Source organism: Xiphias gladius, chromosome 20 (assembly GCF_016859285.1).
Source record: "Xiphias gladius isolate SHS-SW01 ecotype Sanya breed wild chromosome 20, ASM1685928v1, whole genome shotgun sequence".
Lineage (NCBI taxonomy): Eukaryota > Metazoa > Chordata > Actinopteri > Istiophoriformes > Xiphiidae > Xiphias > Xiphias gladius.
In genome coordinates, this window is record NC_053419.1 from 20,128,626 (window position 1) to 20,149,500 (window position 20,875).

The window sequence follows — 20,875 nt, forward strand, 5'->3', positions numbered from 1 at the left end:
GGGTCTTGTGACTTCACCGTCTTCGGTCAGCATGATCACCGCCGTGGGGTTCGGGCTGCTGTCGCTGGTCCTCGGCTTTGGCGAGGGGCTGGAGCACAACCGCGTCGGCGGACGGGCCGAGCCCGTCGTCCAGGCTTCGAGGTACGGCTCTCTGTGGCCTCTGCCGCAGAAAGTGCAGATCTCCGAGGTTTCATTGAAGTTGAGCACCTCCAGCTTCAGAATTGTGGACGCCAAAGACTCATCCGCTGGCCCGAGCTGCAGCGTCCTGCAGAATGCGTACAGGAGGTGAGAAGCTGGATTATATACACACATATATGTGTGTGTGTATATATATTATAATACATATTTAGCTCAGTGAGTTCCGTTCTCAGTTCCTCTTGGGTGAAAACAAAGCGTCGTGCTGCGTTCAGGGACCAGTCGCGGCATGCAGAAGCACCTCTCCTGTCTCTCCCCGCAGGTATTACGAATACTTGTTTGGCGGCGCTAAGAGGCAGAGGCAGGGGCAGAGCAAGAGCAGGCGAGCAGGCCCCTCGGAGCTGACGGAGCTGCAGGTGTGGATCACAGCATCGGACTCCGAGTGCGACGGTTTCCCCACCGTGGCGTCCAACGAGTCGTGTGAGTCGCTTCCTCGTTGATATGACATTTAATCCTGATATTCATCACCGGGGGTGGAGTGTAACTGAGACAGATGGATACAGATAAGATTTTACAGACAACACACACACACACACACTCAGTTGTCAGTTAATAGTCCTGTAATAATTCCTACCGTCATTAAGGTTTCAGTGTTCAGTTTCTGTTGAAACTATGTTTTTTATTTTTAAAGAAAGGTGTTGATTCAACTGTGTGACCAATTTGTTGATAGGTGTTCCTCTTATTATTTTGTCAAACAAAACCATAATAATTTCGTTCAGGACTGTTGTATTAGACTGCGTTGGTTTTAAATGGGTGTACCTGATAATAAACTGACAAGTGAGAGCATGATGGACTTATAAAACACGATGCACTGTTAAAGATTAACCTGCTCAATAAATATGTTAAGTTGTTAAAACTTTGTTGTCAAACCTCCACCAGCCATAACAGTAGAATGCTGCTGACACATGAATGCATCAGTAATAATCCAATAATGTCATACGTTTATATTTAATGGTAAAAAAGTCAAAGGGACCATTTTTCTGCATTATGAATACTTTCACTTTTGACACTTTACATTTTGCTAATAATACCTATTTACTTTTTCTTAAACCGGAATTAAAATGCACTAATTTCGCATTTAACAGAACATTTTTACATTGCTGTGTTGGTACTTTTACTTAAGAATGAATTCTTTGACGACATGGGGCATCTTTTTTTCTTTTTTCTGATTTTTCGTACCACATTTTACAAGCAGAGAAAGGGTCTATACCCCAGATTTATAAAATACCTGGATTAACGCGGTTAATCTAGACCAAACGTTTAAAGACCCCCCCCCCTTAAGACCCTGACTCCAGTACCATATCTTGGCAGTACCACCTGCCAAGCTTTGGCTACACTGAAGACTTACATGCAATGTGCAACTGTTTGTGTCCACAGATGAACTGTCAGTGGGGCAGCCGTTTGCCGTCCTGAAAGCACCAAATGTCTGGGGAGCCCTGCATGGTAAGGTGTTTTGTTTTGTTTGTTTGTTGTTGTTTTTTTTTGTTTTTTTTTTTATTGTTGTTGCAACATTTCACAGCAAATTCTGCATTAGGAAAATTATTTCCATTGCTGATCCATCTGAAGATATTTATGTATGTATTTATATTCAATCGGTGGTCTCGAAACCCAAAGACATGCGCTTTACAAGATGAATGAATGAAAATGGAGAAAAACAGAAAATCCTTACATCTACAAAGCTGGAAACAGTTGATATTTGACATTTTTTCTTGATAACTAGCTTACAAGGAATAGTTGAATATTTTCTGACGTGGGCTTATTCGCTTTCTTGCGGCGCAGATTCAGACGTGAAGACTGACACCACTCTTATGTCTGTATGCGAAACATGAACCTACGGCTTGGAGACTGTTAGCTTAGCATAGAATAAAGCCTGGAAATGGGGGAAATGGTTAGCCTGGCCCTGTTTTTAAAAGGTAATACAATCTGCCTACCAGCAGCTCTAAAAGTCACTAATCAACTCGTCACATCTTGTTTGTCTAATCCGCAGTTTCACAGTTAACGGACAAACACGGGAGTCTTCGCCAACATATCTAGCATTGGGATCAGTTGACTTCCAAGAACTAAACATGATTAGTTACAGTTACAGTTACAGTTTTTGGGGGTTTTTTTCCATTTGAAAATTTTGTTTTCATGGTTTTTAGGTTTGGAAACTTTCAGCCAGTTGGTGTACAAAGATGAATACGGAGCTGTAAGTGAAGGACAATGTGACTATCTATCTAACTTTCTTATCATAATGAGGAAATTTTCTTGCACTTGACATCCAAAATTTGTCTGCTGGCCAGGTTTCAACTCAAACTTATTTTCACTTCAGAAAAGCATCAATTCCACAGCAATCAGTGACTTCCCCAGATTTGCACATAGAGGCATCTTACTGGACAGCTCTCGGCATTTCCTGCCCATTAAAGTCATCTTGGCTAATCTGGTGCGTCAGTAAGAGCTGCTTATTTTGTTTTCTTGTTTTTAATTTTATCCATTATGTAAATACATTGTTTTTTAATTTTCCTTTTGTTCATTCATACAGGAAACAATGGCGATGAACAAATTCAATGTCTTCCACTGGCACATCGTCGATGATCCGTCCTTCCCTTACCTGAGCCGAACGTTCCCGCAGCTGAGCAAGCAGGTCAGTAAAGACCCGGTTGTTGGTCTCGGCAAAGACAAGTACAGCTCTTCATATTATGACGCTGCATGTGTCACAATCCGCCATTCATTACATCGTTCACAGGGAGCTTACCATCCATACACACACGTGTACACACCTGCTGATGTGAAGATGGTGATTGAGTTTGCCCGTCTGAGAGGCATTCGCGTCGTCCCAGAGTTCGACACTCCAGGACACACACAGTCTTGGGGCAAAGGTGAGTTTTGGTGGACGACTTTGGTGACGTTCCGAGTTACCGCCCTTCTTGTACGTAGTACAATGGTATATCTGAAAACTGTAAAGCATTGAAAAAAATTAATATCTGTCTGTCTGTCTTTCCCACTCAGGCCAAACAGATCTGCTCACACCCTGTTACTCTGGCTCCAAACCCTCTGGCACCTTCGGACCAGTAAACCCCATCCTGAACACCACGTATGACTTCATGAAGCAGTTCTTCAGCGAGATCAGCACTGTGTTCCCCGATGCCTACGTTCACCTGGGGGGTGATGAGGTGGACTTCACCTGCTGGTGAGACCGCGTACACAATGTCGGAAACCTCTCGGCATCGAAGGTTAGGCGGCGGTTAATATTGGCTGCTGTTTTTGCTCTGCCCTGCAGGAAGTCCAACCCCGACATTCAGAAGTTTATGGATCAGCATGGCTTCGGACAAGACTACAGCAAACTGGAATCATTTTACATCCAGAAGTGTGTTTCTCATTTATACTAAAGTATACTGATTGATCTCTAAGTTTTATTCCTTTATTTGAGAGAAATCATTTGATTTTCCAAAATTTTTTTTTGATCTGATAGACTCTTGGATATTGTCACCACTACCAAGAAGGGCTACATGATCTGGCAGGAGGTCTTTGACAATGGTGTTAAGGTAAAAGAGAAATTGTGTGCAATGCTATATCAACAGATTTTTCCATGTTAGAGTTAAGGAATGAATAAGTACTTTCTCAACATTTATAGGTCATTTGTGTTTTTGTTTTTCATCCTGTGTGAAAATAGTTTGACATTCTGGGAAAAAAGGAAAGATCAATACCACCTTCATGTCTGAGCATTACATACATTACCTTGCTGGAAAAACTGGAAACTGGTCAGAGCCAGGCTAGCCGTTTCCGCCTGTTCCCAGCCTTTTTTGCTAAGCTAAGCTAACTGTCTGCTTTTGGTAGCTTCATATTCAGTATACAGACATGAGAGCGCTATCTATCGTCTCACCTAGCTCTCGGAAAGAAAGCGAATAAACGTTTTTCCCAAAATGTTGAACTGTTCCTTTACCCCTTACAATCAACTCCATGTAGTATCTAACCTAAGAACAGCAGCTTGGCCTGTAACAATTCCAGCTAAAGCCAGACACAGTAGTGCATGTGTGGATCGGCGGTGGGTCTAATGAGGAGATGAGCAAGGTGACGGCAGCAGGATACACCACCATCCTCTCCGCCCCATGGTACCTAGATTTAATTAGCTACGCACAGGACTGGCAGAAGTACTACAAGGTTGAGCCACTCAACTTCAACGGTCAGTTTTCATTTAAAAAAAAAAAGTGTCTTTATGTTGAATCAGATCATTTGGAGGAGGAACACTCTGATTTGGGCTTGGGTTATTTTAGGGGAGGAAAGAATTCTGGCTTCTGTTCAACAGGCTTGCGCTTGAAAACTGCACAGTTGTGACAAGGAGAGAAAGTCAGAGACAGACATGAACATGGGGCAGTGCGGTTGGTGGTTTCAGATGCTTCTTTCATGGGTTGATGGAATTCACTATGGAGGACCAATCCTGGTGTATTTTGGAAAAAATAACCCAATCAGCTGGATGCGCAAATAAAATGGCTAGAAGGTACACACCTGGTCCTGGGAGTCTTAGGTTCACGTCCACAAGCCAGTGCAAAATAAGTCAGGTTTGGTCCTCCATAAACATGGACCAAGACGAAAGTTGGACTGAACCTTTTTTTTTTTTTTTCCCCAGTTTTTGGGCACTTCCTTACCATGCAGATTATGTGACAATTATGTTCTGCACATAATTACAAAGGAACATAAGCAAAAGTGAAAACACAAGACACATTGTCTTGAATGGATTCAAAACAATAGAAGGCTCGGACATTTTCGTCTTCATGCTCCCCCACCCCCACTCAATTTAGCCCTCTTATCTTGCTAATACTGATACTTCTATGTGTGTGTATGTGTGTGTGTGTATATATATCTATATATATATCTATATGCTGTGTAGCTGAAACCAGACACACTTATCCACGTTTGGAAAGGAAACCAGCAGCAATACCAGAATGAGATGGCAAATGTTACATCATCAGGGTACCAGACCCTGCTGTCCACGCCCTGGTACCTGAACCGTATCTCCTACGGCCAGGACTGGCAGGGCTATTACAAGGCAGACCCGCAGGATTTTAATGGTTTGTGTCCGCATGATTGATTGATTCAGCAAGGTGTGTTGTTTTTGTCTTTTGTTCTTTTCCCAGTATTTACGTAAGGGTTTTGGGAGTTTGCCCCAGTAATATGGATCTGTTTTATTGCTCCATTGTTGATCTGACTCAGATTTTTATTAGCTGTATTGTTTGACTCCTGACACAGATCTGAAATGTCATGGAGCTGTCACTCCTGTGCAAATGTGTAAGCCTGTTGAATGAACAGATGGAAATGATCAGGGAGGGAGAAAAACACCACATAATTGTAATTCAACTAAATTAAGCGTATTATTTTAGTTTATCGTATTTCCTCTAGTCAAGTGGATTTTTAAATTCCCTGGATGTTGGTTGTGCTGCCTAATCTCATCACATTACATTTTAAAACAGGAACTGAAGAGCAGAAGAAACTTGTGATTGGTGGAGAAGCCTGTTTGTGGGGAGAATATGTGGACGCCACCAACCTGACACCCAGACTCTGGTGATTCCTTGATAAACTCATATCAGAGAGTTCATGTATTTTGAATCTGGGCACATCACATGACAGTAGACTGATACTTTTCTTATCTTCCATCACTCCCAGGCCTCGTGCCAGTGCTGTGGCAGAGCGTCTGTGGAGTGCCAAGGACGTGACTGACATCAACGATGCCTTCAACAGACTGTCCATGCACCGCTGTCGTATGGTGGAGTAAGTATCGGAAGTCTCTTCATACTAGTCACTTGCATCTACTTCCTTTGTGAAAGATAATTCACAGGACCAGTCTCCACACATTTCTCATTTAAACTATCTTTTCATATCTAAGGCGCGGGATCCCAGCTGAGCCGTTGTTTTCCAGCTACTGTCCCCATGAGTACAAAGGTATCTGAAAACACCTGAGAGGCTGGCCATGGGGACGGGAGATGGAATCAAATCCATGTTCGATCAACTCCATGCTTGCATTTTAAACTGAGAAATCAAACGCCAAACAGCCTTTGTAGAGAAGCACTGAGGCACATCATCCTTTTTGAATCTGCTCTACAGAACTCTTGATCACATTTAATTCTATAAACATCCTGAAATTACGAAAGCAGTTTTTTTTGTTCTTTTTTTCTTAAATTAATGTTTGTATATTTGATTGTGAATTTTAGGTGCTAGTTGGTTCTTTTGTATTTAAAAAATGAAATGACGAATAAATTGGCTGCACATTTATTTTCCATATGTATCGTCAGCTTTATCCAGTAGTGGCTATTCACACTATCAATAGCATTTTACTTTAGTCAAATCTGAAAAGTCTGTTTGGGTAGTAGCTGTGCCTGTGTCTCAGAAGGCCATTGGTCCCATGCCTGATCTGTTACAGGGTTACGAACATGAATCACAGCAGGCCAGCCATTCTTTTAAGAAGGGTGTTCTGGTCCTGGGGGTTCATGGCCTCATAGCTGTCCAGCTCCAGGGAGAAGGTGGCGTTGCCAGATGTTAGAGTTCGCAGGATGGTGGAATAGCCCTTCACAAGGGAAAAATGTGAATAGTAATTTTCAGGATGACAAACCGAAAATCTACAGACAATATGTTTGAATCGGGAGTCATCTCACCATCATTTCTGCCAAAGGCACGGTCGCTAGCAGCACCTTGTCGTCATGACGACTCTGGATGTCTCTGACGGTACCTCGTCTTTGGGCTAAGTCCCCCAGCACGGAGCTGAGGTGTTCCTCCCCGACTGTCACCTCCAGTGACATTACTGGCTCCAGGACCTTGCCTCCTGCCAGCTTCAGGGCCTGCGTCCAAAGGAACACGACTGTAGCTCATCTACTGACAAGCCTGTAGTTTCAACTCGCGACATGGGAGCCCATAATGTTTTACCTTAAGCATGCAACGGGACACGCAGGCAGACACCATGGCTGGAGATGTTCCTGGTTCCATGTTGACACTCTGGATCTGTGTAGAAACACCCTGTAAAGGATAACCTAGCAATGGACCTGAAGTTGTAAGCAGACATCGAAAATAATGAGTATCAGTGAGCTTCATATAATACAACCTTTCGATTTAAAAAGGACATGATAGGTTTACTCCTGCTATTTTCTCAGTCAGCTTCTTACTGTGATCAATGAGGTCCTACTCAAACATACAATTTTTTTGCCAGAGTTTGAACAGTTTTGGTGAGAGTGTGTGTGAGAGAGAGAGACGATTGCATCATGTGGCTGAATTGTCTATTTGTGATGGATATACAGTCTGTACTTTGTTCTCATGTCTGTTTTGTAATAGAGATCTCAATCTCAGTTTCTGATTAGATAAGGAACCCATGCAGTCCTGATGAAGATAATCAGCTGAGTTTTGGAGTGTTAAGTAAGAATGTTTTTGTCAGAACTTAAACTTTCATGAATATTTAATGTTAGAGAGAAATAATTTAAATTTGAGACTGAGTTTTCAGGGGCTTTAAGAAAGAGAATAAATGAGTTTAGTCAGTAGTACCTTGAAGATATGAGCTGTGCACTCCATTCTCCACTGCATCTTTCATTTCTTGTGGTAGCTGCCTCCCAACTTTCTCTGTGAACGCTAATTCACAGGAACCAACTGTAGAGGAGATGTCCACAGGTCTGACAGCGAGCTCCACTGTCACAACATGTCTTCTCTCCCCAACTGTCCGGTCCAGTGTGTCTGCGTTATAAGCAATGAGGAAAATCAATGCAGGAGCAGTATGTAGTTGGCAGGAGTTATTTCTCCCCCAGCAAATGCACCGAATAAGAAATATCTGTTTGCGTTACCTGTAGTAGAGGCCTCATGGAGAACAGTCTCCCGGTAAGCCACCTGTAGTGGTCCAAGGTGAGTCTCTATGCCATACTCTCTTCTGATCCGATCATGGACGATCTCGATGTGCAGCTCTCCCATCCCACACAAAACAGTCTGAGAATGGAGAGTGAAGGACATGGAGTTGGCTCATTGTGGCAGATGCTCTGACTAAAGGACGCCCTGGTTAATCCAATGATGGTATTACCTGCCCGGAGTCAGGGTCAACCCTGACTTTAAGACTGGGGTCTTCCCTCTGGAGGCAGTTAAGTGCATTGTCAAGATCTTTCAGAACAAAACAAAACAAAACATAAATATGTGAGTGGCTACAGCTAAGCTCTTGCGCATGTGTATCAAAACTATAATAACCGTCACTGACCAGCCTGTTTGGCCATGGTGGGAGGTTCTATAGTGCAGAAGAAGACGGGATCAGGGACCTCCACTCCTGAAAGCACCACGGTCGCGTGTTCCCCGCGCTTTTTCCCCATCCCGTTGTCATTTTGGGCTCGGCGGGCTGCAGCTGCTGCTGAAGCCTTGGATGAAACGATGGTGTCCCCTGTGACTGTCTTAAGTGAAAGCAGAAAAAATGAATAACCTTTTGAGGAAGAAAATCTTCAATATGGCAAATAAGGAATACGGCATGTGACGTTCTACCTGCTTCAGTCCTACAGTTAGCGCAATGTTGCCCGCTGTCATTGAGGGGATTTCTACATGCTGATCAGCGAACGGCACCAGCAGCCTGCTCATCCTCTCACTGCAGACACCATGATACAAATATGAAAATGCCTGACACATCACAGGAATGACTTGTGTCAGGCTGATTGGTAGGTCAGTCCGGTTTGTAACACTGTAATGGAAGCTACGTACGTGCTGTTCCTGTTGATGTTGTGGACGGCCGTCTGTGGTTTCAGGGTGCCAGAGTAAATCCTGAGAAACACCAGAGGACCACGCTGCTTGTCATGGAGAACCTTGAAGGCCAGAGCACACAAGTCATCTTTGTACCACCGCCTGTGGGAGGATGAATGTTTAACAGGGCTTACCGTCAAATGTCTAGAGAAACATATTTCATACCAGCATGGTACATTCATTGAAGGACGGTTCAAGCATGGTTGGAATTTTTGCTCACTTTTTATACATCTTTTGTCCATTTGCCATTAACTGTGACAATTTATGCAGCACCAGAGAAGATATCTGTAAATCAGTTTTGTAAAATAACTCAAGCTCATTCATGCCCATTAAATTCCAATTAACGAGGAAAATTACTACACAGCCGACAAAATGAGTCCGTATACAGTAGATGAGAGCAATCACATACAACAAAGTTGTTTTAAAGAATGGTAGCAACAGTCGTCGAATACTCCACTGACAGTTCTGGTCTAACTCAGTTATATCTTAGAGAGTCCACTCACACCAGGTCGTGGTGCCGTTCATTGGGGGCTGGCAGGTAGGCAATGATGGCATCTAAAAGAGGCTGAACACCTTTGTTCTTCAAAGAGCTCCCACAGAGTACCGGGACGCCTTTACGGGCCAGAGTCACCCGCCGCACAGCCTCTTGTAGCTGGAGACACGTTAGCACAATTTACCCTGGATTCACAAGGACCTCTGCTACTTTATTGGCTTATGAATCGGACTCATACATTACCCACTTTGACTGAAGGAACTGCGTCAAAACTGTCACTAAAATCGGTTAGCAACAGTTCAGCAAACTCGTCATCCAGATCAGCAACCTGTGATTGGGAACAGAAACACATACTGGAGAAAAAGGAAAAAAAAATCAAGAACATTTTAACATCTCTTTATGTAAAAGTCGTGTCAGCATTGCTGAAAATGATGTGACGTGTACCTGTTCAATTAAAGCTGCCCTGGCCTCATTGACCTCCTGCAAGAGTTCTGGCTCATCAGACTGGTCAAGAGGTTTGCTTTCAAACGTTCGTCCATCATCTCCCATAGATCTTCGCTTCCATATCAGCTTCTGGTTGGTTAACAAGTCAACCACACCTGTGAAGTTCTTGCCGCTGCCAACAGGAATCTACGAAACAAGATTGACAAGACAAATAAACACTGACATACTCCCACTTGGTTTTTTCACACTTACTTTCTTTGTAATATCTTTAATGGCCTTTAATAGTTACCCTTCATCAAAGATTCACCTCTTTTTTTTTCTTATTTTGCTGTGTTTTTCTACAGGCCTACCTGCAGGAGGACTGGATTGGCTTTCAGCTTTTGTCTTATGCTCTCAATGGAAAAACTCAGACTATGAGACAAAAAATGAAAGATAGTTTCCAGTGAAATTTTGAAAAAAGAAAAATAAGTTGTATATGTCTGGACTGTTGAGTCACTCACTTGGCTGCAGGTTTATCCATCTTATTCAGGAAACAAACGCAGGGAACGTGGTGCTTCTCTGCTTGTCTCCACACGGTCAGAGTCTGAGCCTGTTGGCGTTTTCAGAGTTTTAGAGTGCACCCCGTTTTTTGTTTTTTTTTAAAACATGAAAAAGGAAGCGGTTTGAAAGCAGTGGGCTAACCTCAACACCGGCTGAGGCATCAAACACTGCGACAGCCCCATCAAGAACACGAAGCGCCCGCTCCACCTCGAGAGTGAAGTCAACATGTCCTGTAATCACACACACACACACACACACACGCACGAGTAATGTTTGAGTGGCTGCCTCTTCTCATTTCCACTGGGATATCTTAGGCTGACAAGGATGCTTTCATAAAATATTTCCACCTGGGGTGTCTATGAGGTTTATTCTATGACTTTTCCAATCAAATGTGACAGCTGCCGACTGTATGGTGATGCCACGCTCCCTCTCTTGAGCCATGAAATCTGTGACTGTATCCCCGTCGTCTACGTCTAAAAGCAGTGACAGAAATAAAGTGAGAGACAGAAACATACAGACAGCCTATGGGTTATAAATAAGTAATAATCTTCACATCGCTTTCTCACGCACACCTCCCAGTGCCCTTGTGTAGCCCGAGTAATAAAGCATCCTCTCTGTGGTTGTCGTCTTTCCTGCGTCAATGTGGGCCATAATGCCGATGTTTCGGATCCTGCAGATACAGTAAACAAGTTAGAATGGAGCTGGATCTAAAGAGCATTTCAAACAACTGACCGCTGAATGCAATTACTTACTTGGATATATCGGGGTTGACCACAGCCCGCAATGATTTGACATCATCTATGACAGTGAACGTGAAGTACAATTATGATGATCTGATTGAATGAGTGATGCTGTGTATACATTTCTATTACTGACTATGTCTTCCATTATTTTACAGATTGATCAATAATACAATGTCAAAAATAATGACTAATGCACGGCTTCTTGTGTTGATCAAAACAACAAACCAAAAAAGTATAAGTTCATTCTCGACCTTGCAAACAGCAGCTGACAAAACAAATTCCATTTCGTAGCAGTTCCGGAGCTTTCAATCACATCATGTTACCTTCATTTAGCAGATGTTCTTCAAATCACAGATATGATCCGATACATTCTTTTTACATTCTCAGATCGACTTCTCGTAAGCGCTCAGAAAAAAAATGGAAATATGAAAATCTCCATTTCCATGACAACGGGGCAAACACATCTGCTGATGAGGATCATGTGGTATGATCAAACCCCCAGGTATTGAATGGGATTTGAGGTAGTGAGACTATTTTGTCAAGAAAATAAAAGATTTTCTGTGTAATGATGTGAAACTGAAAAAAATCCACAAACAAATGTATGTTTTATCATATTATATTATATTACATGATATTATATTAACCAGCAAATGTCTAGCATTTATTCCTGATAGATGACTGAATCCAGTAATTGATTACCAAAATTGGACTAGTTTCCTTTTGCTTGACTAATCAACTAATTAAAACATAGATTTCAATGGATCTAGTTAAGAAAAGCAACGTACCTGGAAGAAAGCTGAAATGTCTCTTTACATGACAACTCACTCTGCATCTGCAGCTCTGGAGCCCTGCAGTTAAGAAATACCTTCCCTGTGAATGACAACGACGCAGTTATGAACTCAGCATGATGTTAATATATTTCTGACAGCTAGTATTTTGGAAAAGCTATATCTTACCCAGATCATCCTGCCAAATGTGCGAAAGGATTGAACACGCATCTTCTATGTCTGCTTATCTTCCAAGCTTCTTCCTCGGGATGAAACAAAGCCTCAGGTGAGTCATAGTGGTCGAAACATTCGTCAAAAAGAAGCCCGGACGGAGCAATGTCAGTCGATTTGTAATGGCTACATCATACCAATGAAAAAGAGGAGGACACAGAGACTATTGCTATAGTCAGCAGAATGAAAGCATAAAAAAGGCATTAAAACGTCCTACAAAACAGAGTCATCTTGAAAACTGTCAAAAAGAAAAAAAAAAAGAAAAAGTCACGCTTTCATAAGGCACAGCTCCAAAATATATTCATAGGAACAAGAGTGTGAGGCTTATAGTTCCGGAGATGAAAACAAAACCGGTTCCGTAAATTTTACCCACTGCAAAATTGTTTGATATATATAAATAAAATTACTCACTAATTTTATACTAAATTATTTCTATTCAAAACAATAACAATAAAGTAATTTCCCTTAATAAGAACCAGTTTGATGATAAGCCGTTCATATTAAGCCTACGGACAACCCGCTGCATCCGGATGACGTACTTCCTCTAAGTTTCGGCTCCGGGGAAAACAACATCTAAAGGACCCCAGCCTCAAGAAAAAAACACGAAATATTCGGCATCTGTACCAACTGTCACCACTTGCGAAGTATTCACTGTAACACTTAACTCCTTAAACACAAAATGGTAAGAAAGCAACCTTTTTAAATGGCATTATTTGACCTTTGTCGGGCAGTTTGACACGTTAGCATGTGTTGGTAGCATTAGCTTTGGTTCACATGTGGCGGTGTGCCGCGCCGCGCCGCTCTGCCCTGTGTATAAAGTGTTTCAGTGTTTAAGGCGTTTATATGAAAACCTTCTGACCTCCACTGGCCGATGCAGTTGTGATAACAGGTGTACGGCCATGAAAGCTCGGCTTCTGTGAAAGTTGGCTCACTTGTTTACCATCCATACGGTGCGCTCCTTGGTTGTAGACGTGTGAACGGTGTTACATTTCTTCAACTTCAAATCCTTTAGGTTTAACATATGTGTTACGTTTTATCCAGTCTCGATCTCACTGATGTGCTCAGTCACGTAGCAATGGTATAACAGGTCGCTGGGTGTTGACTTTAATAATGACATCTAAACTAACTTGTTTGGAAAACTGGGAATCTAGCTGAATTGTTTTGAATGTCTTCAAATTGCTTGTTTATCCAACCAAAAATCACCAATCCAAACGTATTTAATTTGCAGTGACATAAAACATAGCAAAGCAGCAAATCCTCACATTTATGAAAGTGGGATCAGAGAATGTTTGGCGCTTTTGTTTTAAAAATGACTGACACGATTAATCAGTTATCAAAATAAAAGCTGATTATTTTTTTGTTGCTCGACTAACCATTTCCGCTCGAGGTAAGTTTGTAGTGAAAGGGATTGCACCAGTTTAGATCTTGAAAGCATCAGAAAATGAATGTAACATTTAAGGGCCACTGTAGGATCCCTGTTTGTTACGTAAGATCAGTTCAGTGCTTTCTCCTGAGGTGAAAAAGGTAGCATTTGCAAACACAACCTAATTCATTGACTGTCAGTATCTCAAACGTCCACCATTAAACATGCTATTAGCTCACATTGGTCCACATTAGAGCTTCTTTACTGTAAAGTTTAAACATCATCCTGTGTGGTAAATTTACTTGGAACTGGAAACTGTAGATTTCTGCACCAAACCAAATCTGTGCATTTACTATGCTTTATATCCAGAAGAATTGAATTGCATGTTTGGTTTTTCTTTTGTAGCCCCAGAACGAGCACATTGAGTTGCACCGCAAGCGGCATGGCTACCGCTTGGACCACCATGAAAGGAAAAGGAAGAAGGAGAGCCGTGAGGCCCATGAGAGGTCGCACAAAGCCAGGAAGTTGATCGGGTTGAAGGCTAAACTGTACCACAAACAGAGACATGCAGAGAAGATCCAAATGAAAAAGACGTAAGTATGAAGGGAGAAAATTGGGTTTATCTTTAACATTGCTTTTTTTAATAGCTGGTTTGGAAAAACAAAACATGAAGACCGTGCCGAATCAACAGTTCAGTTCAGAATCAACAACAATTCTGACTTGTATCTTTGCAGCATCAAAATGCATGAACAGAGGAACACCAAGCAGAAGAATGATGATAAGACCCCAGAGGGAGCAGTGCCAGCCTACCTTTTGGACAGAGAGGGTCAGTCCCGTGCTAAGGTCCTCTCCAACATGATCAAACAGAAGAGGAAAGAGAAAGCTGTAAGTGTCCGCTCAAATTAGCTTGTCAGCAGCCCCCTTTTTCGGTGGTTGTCTAGTAGCATTCCACAGTGAAGATTTTCTGCTTTTATGCAAAATGTATCTTTCAGTTGTTAAATTTGTGGAAGTGATATATATGTGTGGAAATGATGCTGATGGTTTCAAAACACAAATGTGTAATGTCTTCTGTAGGGCAAATGGGAGGTGCCCCTGCCAAAGGTGCGTGCCCAGGGAGAGACAGAAGTGCTCAAAGTCATCAGAACTGGGAAGAGACAAAAGAAAGCCTGGAAGAGAATGGTCACCAAAGTTTGCTTTGTCGGTGACGGCTTCACTCGCAAACCTCCAAAATACGAGCGTTTCATCAGACCAATGGTAAGATTGCGTTATAGTTTGAGTTGACCATTTTATATGTCATGCGACATTCTACACTTGAACAAATCAGCTACACTGTTCCTTTACGTGCATTCAGGTTTAATAATAAAGGTGAATTTTTGCATGTCTGTTTTAATTTAAGTGCCTCATTCCTAAATGACCTCTTTCTCCTCGTTCTAATTCAGGGTTTGCGTTTTAAGAAGGCTCATGTCACACATCCAGAGCTGAAGGCCACATTCTGTCTTCCCATCATTGGCGTGAAGAAGAACCCGTCCTCACCCCTCTACACCACTCTGGGAGTCATCACAAAAGGAACAGTCGTAGAGGTCAATGTCAGCGAGCTGGGCCTGGTTACACAGGGAGGAAAGGTTATCTGGGGTGAGTGCTCGAGTCTGTGAATCCATAAACCCATTGGTCAATGTATTTACATGCACTGCAGTAATAAGTTTATTCCCACTTTTGGGAATAACTCAGACGCGTCTGCGTAAAAAAATAAATCCAACTTTGCTTTTCAGTTTAAGGCAGCTGTATACAGTACTGGGCAAAAGTTTTAGGCACTGGTGAAAAATGCTTTCAAAAATAATGCCATGAATAGTTAACTTATTGATTTCATACACAATGGAGTAAACAGAAAACATCGAGGTACCTTCAAGGTACTTGGCAGGTAGGTTGTTCCAGGGATCCTGGTGAGCTTGTCAGAGATCTTCTGTGGATTTAGTTTGTCTCAGTGTCTTCTGTCTCTTCATGTGATCCCAGACTGACTCCGCGGTGCTGAGATCATGACTCTGTTGGGGGCACACCATCTGTTGCAGGACTCCTTGTTCTCTTTGTCACTGGAGATAGTTATTTTTGACTCTGACTGTATGTTTGGGGTCGTTGTCTCATGCCGCAGAATGAATTTGGTATTGTGTGATGGATAAGAATTAAGACATCTAAAATGCACGAAACTAATGTACAGTACTGTATTTCTGGATGAACCTTGCAATGTGTATATCCGTAGCTGGACTTCTGAAGGGTCTCATAAGCATGCACATGCTTGTAAAAGACCCCAGTTGTTGGAAATAACATTAACTTGGAAGATAATGTACTCTTCTGTTTAGCTGATAATTTGTAAGGCCAGTAGTAACAATTAAAAAAAGATAGTCTTAATTAATCTGCAAAACTTTTCAAAATGTGATAGTTAATGTAAATATTATATAGATATTAATACTGTATTTGATAATGTTGTGAATTTCTTCTACTTCCCAGGTAAATATGCCCAGGTGACAAATAACCCAGAAAATGATGGCTGCATTAATGCAGTTCTGCTGGTATAAGACTCTCAACCTTTATACAGACTGTGCCTGGTAACTCTTAATTTACACAAGGAGTGTTCATTACCACAAAGACAACAAAGATGCAACAAGCAAGGGGGCTTAAAATCCTGGGACCGTCAGGGCGATGGCGGATGCAACACAACAGCTTTTGGACGCTCAAAGGAAAAGAAAATGCGGTGATTACTGTGTTAAATTTGATATAAATAAATGTGGTGTGACACCTGATCATTTTTTTTACCTTTGTCTCTGTCTTTGCTTACTAGTTAAATATTCAATATTTTAAGATAATAGTTAAGCGGTAAAGCACACCCTTGCTGATATCCTGATGATTCAAAGATGTATTTATTAAGGAGGCTAAGAAAAGCAGGGCTTGTTACGGAAAGCATGGGCTGAGTGATCCTAACAAAGTGAACCGGGATTAAGCTGTTCCATAAAGCGAACTCAGCTAATGTAATCAGACTAATTCATTCATTCTTCACAGCAACAGAGCCACACGTTTTAAGCATAATATGAAAAATGAAATAGCACAAGTACAATACCACCATAAACAAAGCAGAGGATTTCTTTTTTAGACAAACATACATCGACCCTGCCAAAAAGGTGGCCGTGTCCCTTCAGAATATTTCCCCTTGCCACATTGCAACGTTACCAGCACCTCAACAAGTATGTCATATTAAGTTGAATAAAAATGACCAGTAGCTTCAGAAGATCCAACAATTTCTGTTACAAATGAGGTTTAACACTTTACAGAGCTTAAAAGAGGCCACAGAGCCAGTCAGGCACAATATCACCTAACAGAGCATACTCCAGTTGAAGGTGGCAGGGTCCTTATATTTAAAAGTAGGAATCTGAGACCACGCCTTTATCGTTGCACTTGGAAATAGAACCAGAACAGAGCAAGTAGAGGGTTTAAGTGTGGTGGCAGCAAGCAGTGAGACTCACCCACCTTATACAAGATTACCAAGACGAAAGACTGCTAGAGTCGAGATGTTCCTGGATTTATTAAGAGTGTTGGGTTCATTAAACATTCTTCCCCTCTGCTGAATAGTTATTCCCTAATATTTGCTGGCCATAACTCAGCTATTAAACAACAAATTTGTTTAAGACATTTAAAAATGCCCAGCATACGATTTAGCTGAAAGGATGAATACCTCACAGGGTGGTGAGGGAAAACAGCACATCAGTATTTCTCAAAATTACTTTAGTAATCTTGTAAAACCTTTACTGTAATTTACTGTTTTCACAGCCACTCAGGGACCTTTGAAACAAGTACTTTGAATTTTCTTTTAGCTTCTTCCTTTCTGTGTTATTGTTTGCACAGGACTTCATTGTTTGAGGGAGAGAAGGGAAGGGAACAGTTTACGATAATTTCCAGCTTTTAAAAACACAGGATTTCTGGACAGCAGGATAAATCTTGGTGGGCTGCAGATGTCTGCAGGTCATTCACAGATCAAAACAGACTGCAAATTTATAACAGGCCTCAGACCTGGGTTCAGGTAGAGCACAAATCTGTGCGTTCATGACTAAAAACATGCACGGTATCGGAAGCATACAGTCAAATTAGCGATAAACCAGTTTCTGTGTGTAAAGCCTTACAGGCTGGCATCATTGGTCTGGCCTTGGCTATAAACTACTTTGATTCATCTAACCATAGTGAGTGAAATGCACAAAAGAAGCTAGACTATCTTTAAAATTCAGTCATTAGTGTATTAGTCGGGTTAGGGATATAGTGCAATCACCTACACTTTGAACTAAGCAATTTTATTTTTAGGTACAGTAAAAATGCATATAATAATGATATAAAGAAATCTATCAGCCACAAGGTCCAATACTGACTGTTAGTGAACTCGTAAGTACAGTGGACAGATGTGTAAAATAAAAAAGTAGATGCAACGAAAATGTTGAAAAATTAAGGCAGGTGTTTTCCACTAATCCATGTATGGAGTACACGTTAAAAAAAATTAATCCAAACAGTAAAATTCCATAGTTTCAGGACACCTTTAGTCATTAAGAATCTCTCATGAAAACAACGCCAACTCTGCTTCCAACATCCATCTACAAGAGAGGACGAAAAGTCTTCAGGCCCAGTACTGAGTCGTCGCAGAGGTCATTCATTGACAAGCAACCTGTAAGTTTTGTTTTAGTTTCTCTACTTCACTAAAAGTGGACATTTGTACTGCTTGAGATCCTGGATAATTATGAAGGTAATTTAGGGGCCAGAATGTTTGAAAGCAAAAAAATAACAAACCATATAACATACCAATAACAAACAAAACCTAGAAATGATAAAAATTAAACTGTAAACGTAAAACCACACCTGTTAATGAGAAAACCAAACCATAGATGAGAAGAAAGAATGAGAAAACAAAACGGAATTTAAAAAAAAAAAAAAAAAATGCAACGGAAGAATAAAATCTAAAGGAGAAACAAGACAATATAAATCCGTTGTCCTGTTTTGATTATGTAACACGGTCAGGTTTTTTCACAGTCGGATCCTTCTTTGTTTGCTTTCAAACATTCTGGCCCAAAATTACCTGGTACCATTTTCTCATTCACTTGTATGGGGAAGTGGTCTCAGACTTAAGTATACTTGAGGCACTGTATAGCCTCTTCATTTAATCGTCACCCTCTGGTTCATAAGTCGTGCTGTGTTCTCATCAACCTGATGTAAAGCATGGAGAATAAACAGTGACAAATAAAATTTCCGATTTTATTTGTGATTTGTTTTCCTGGTGTTTACAGCAAAAGGATCTCTGTCAGTTTTACATCCACACCTACAGTTTTCTTTCACAGTCATAGGAAAACAAAAGAACAGTTGTTTTCACAAAACTTGGGCAGGGCTTTTTATGACTTAACACTTCCTCCTATTGAACGACAAAATATACTATGGAAAAGTATTGTGCTCTGACAAAAACTATTACGTGGATTGGGGCATAATCTTTACTTCTTTTAAAATCAAAGTAATTGGACAATTAACCAAATCTTATTTTCAATTTCATTCAAATTTTGTTTTCTGAACTGCCTACATTTTAGAAAATTAAAAATATTTCAAGTTTTTTTTTTGTGTGTTTGTTGGGAGAACACCATCCTGAGTTCACACACGTGTCCTACTACAGTTCCAGATGTGGTACAAAATTCAAAGTATCCTGTCAGGCAAATTTACATCTGGATATTTCAATATTTCACTACAGACACAAAGATATCAATAACATATTATTTATACATAACAGAATCTATCTGTAATGTATCATATTAGCCAAATTAGATATTAAAAGCAAGTGGCTGTACAGTGTAGAAAACACATCTTGCTAATGTTGATTTTAATATGATACATTTGAACAGTTTTCTGCAGTTTTATGTTTTTTTTGTATTTGAACAGGGAGACTTTCCTATAAAGCAGCTCTGCATTGGTGACTACCCCCGCCCCCCCCTCAGCCACAGTCCAACACTGACTGTTAGTGAACTCGTATGTACAGTGGACATATGTGTAAAATAACATAGTAGATGCAACCACAATGTTGAAAAAATTAAGGCAGGTGTTTTCCACTAATCCATGTATGGAGTACACATTAAAAAAAATTAAACCAAACAGTAAAATTCCGTAGTTTCAGGACACCTTTAGTCATTAAGAATCTCTCATGAAAACAACGCCATCTTTGAAACCCTCATTCTTGTGTGACATAAAAGCAGAGATCAAACCCCTTAATCGGTTACAAAGGATAGCATTCCAATCTTATTATGTTTTCATTCAACTGGCACTCTGCGCTTTATCAGCCCCTTCATTCAGTGTAAGCGAGATGCAACATTGGAGAAGGCCTGCTGATATCCTCTTCGTGGCCCCAAGGTCAGACAGAGAATCCTCCAAAGAGACCTGTGTAGAGTTCAGTCAGCTTGACTTGCTCTCTTTAGTCATTTGGCTGATAATGGTTTTCTTTAAGAAAAGTGCACATAGTGATTGAATGTATTGTAAATCCGACGCCGACATTACGTGTAGTAGTGCAACTTGCTCTCTATTGTCTTGCAGCCTTTGACAGAGAAGACTCTTTCAGATTTGGGGAAATAGACTAAATCCTTGGCCACCTTGTCTGCCACATCTCGGTCTGGTTGAAGTCCTCTGGCTCTCATCTCGGCCATGGTACACTGGACGACGTGTTCATACTCCAGAGGCAGGAACGGGACGAAGAAGTCCACCAGGTTCTTGTCAATCAAACTTGTATGAAAAAAGCCACCTACAGGAAGAGATTAATAGATGTTTCCTGTAGTAAATAAAGCTAGTTTATGAATGATAATGACAACAGCATTTCATGTAATTCATACTCACTTTGGTTGTCGTTGAACACTGATAGAGAGAGCAATGTTTCCAGGTCTTTGAGCTCGAGCTCGTCTCGATTTCGTCCCGCTTTCCAGAAATCTAAAGATGTCTGTACAATGCGGTCCGCCCCAGCATTGCTATGAAGAAGATCATAGACAGGCAACATATTAGAATTGGCCGCTGATTATCTGTTTTTACCACACTGTTTTACACTCATCAAAAACCAATATAACACAAAGAGATATACATTATACTAGAACATGTTATTTCCGGAAAAACCAGTGGGCGAAAATAATAAAGTGCTGGTATTAAGTTTATTTTGCAGCCGCTGCAATAATTGTAGTTCTGTGTCCTCATTAAGTGGATCTCAGCAAACACTGACAGTGTGTAAATACTTAAATGTGCAAAATTTTGCTCTGTGATTTACTGATGTCTATTTTGAAAACCCACAAGCGTTTCTATATGCTCAATGTTCTGTTGGGTTTTCAACATG

At 41.1% G+C, this 20,875-nt stretch overlaps 4 protein-coding genes across 8 annotated transcripts; 2 read left to right on the forward strand and 2 right to left on the reverse strand.

Moving 5' to 3' along the window:
* hexb (hexosaminidase B (beta polypeptide)) lies at positions 1–6,441 on the forward strand. 2 transcript variants are annotated; one of them, XM_040156935.1, is made up of 14 exons: positions 1–285; positions 458–615; positions 1,573–1,638; positions 2,337–2,383; positions 2,507–2,617; positions 2,717–2,818; positions 2,921–3,053; positions 3,184–3,364; positions 3,455–3,541; positions 3,647–3,719; positions 5,063–5,243; positions 5,643–5,733; positions 5,836–5,940; positions 6,056–6,441. In XM_040156935.1, the coding sequence occupies exons 1-14, from the start codon at positions 32–34 to the stop codon at positions 6,117–6,119; spliced, it is 1,653 nt and encodes a 550-aa protein (XP_040012869.1). In that variant the 5' UTR covers positions 1–31; the 3' UTR covers positions 6,120–6,441. The 2 variants fall into 2 exon arrangements, with proteins under 2 accessions (XP_040012869.1, XP_040012870.1); XM_040156936.1 differs by lacking the exon at positions 5,063–5,243 and adding an exon at positions 4,183–4,357 and having other exon boundaries at positions 2–285.
* gfm2 (GTP dependent ribosome recycling factor mitochondrial 2) lies at positions 6,423–13,113 on the reverse strand. 4 transcript variants are annotated; one of them, XM_040156933.1, is made up of 21 exons: positions 12,997–13,113; positions 12,096–12,165; positions 11,925–12,009; positions 11,149–11,194; positions 10,969–11,066; positions 10,744–10,869; positions 10,538–10,626; positions 10,357–10,445; positions 10,207–10,267; positions 9,857–10,042; positions 9,660–9,740; positions 9,423–9,571; positions 8,881–9,021; positions 8,668–8,767; positions 8,393–8,579; positions 8,222–8,298; positions 7,992–8,130; positions 7,699–7,884; positions 7,090–7,205; positions 6,822–7,004; positions 6,423–6,733 (listed from the first exon to the last, which is right to left on the reverse strand). In XM_040156933.1, the coding sequence occupies exons 2-21, from the start codon at positions 12,135–12,137 to the stop codon at positions 6,605–6,607; spliced, it is 2,310 nt and encodes a 769-aa protein (XP_040012867.1). In that variant the 5' UTR covers positions 12,138–12,165; positions 12,997–13,113; the 3' UTR covers positions 6,423–6,604. The 4 variants fall into 4 exon arrangements, with proteins under 4 accessions (XP_040012867.1, XP_040012866.1, XP_040012864.1 ...); XM_040156932.1 differs by lacking the exon at positions 12,997–13,113 and adding an exon at positions 12,275–12,441; XM_040156930.1 differs by lacking the exon at positions 12,997–13,113 and having other exon boundaries at positions 12,096–12,441.
* On the forward strand, positions 12,652–16,307 carry nsa2 (NSA2 ribosome biogenesis homolog (S. cerevisiae)). The gene is made up of 6 exons (XM_040156937.1): positions 12,652–12,819; positions 13,906–14,093; positions 14,235–14,385; positions 14,575–14,754; positions 14,940–15,132; positions 16,003–16,307. Exons 1-6 carry the CDS (start codon positions 12,817–12,819, stop codon positions 16,068–16,070), a joined length of 783 nt encoding a protein of 260 aa, XP_040012871.1. The 5' UTR covers positions 12,652–12,816; the 3' UTR covers positions 16,071–16,307.
* A 3,365-nt stretch (positions 16,308–19,672) lies between these two features.
* Positions 19,673–20,648, reverse strand: LOC120806047 (torsin-1A-like). Its single transcript, XM_040156700.1, has 2 exons — positions 20,392–20,648; positions 19,673–20,299 (listed from the first exon to the last, which is right to left on the reverse strand). Exons 1-2 carry the CDS (start codon positions 20,546–20,548, stop codon positions 20,055–20,057), a joined length of 402 nt encoding a protein of 133 aa, XP_040012634.1. The 5' UTR covers positions 20,549–20,648; the 3' UTR covers positions 19,673–20,054.
* Positions 20,649–20,875: the final 227 nt, after the last annotated feature.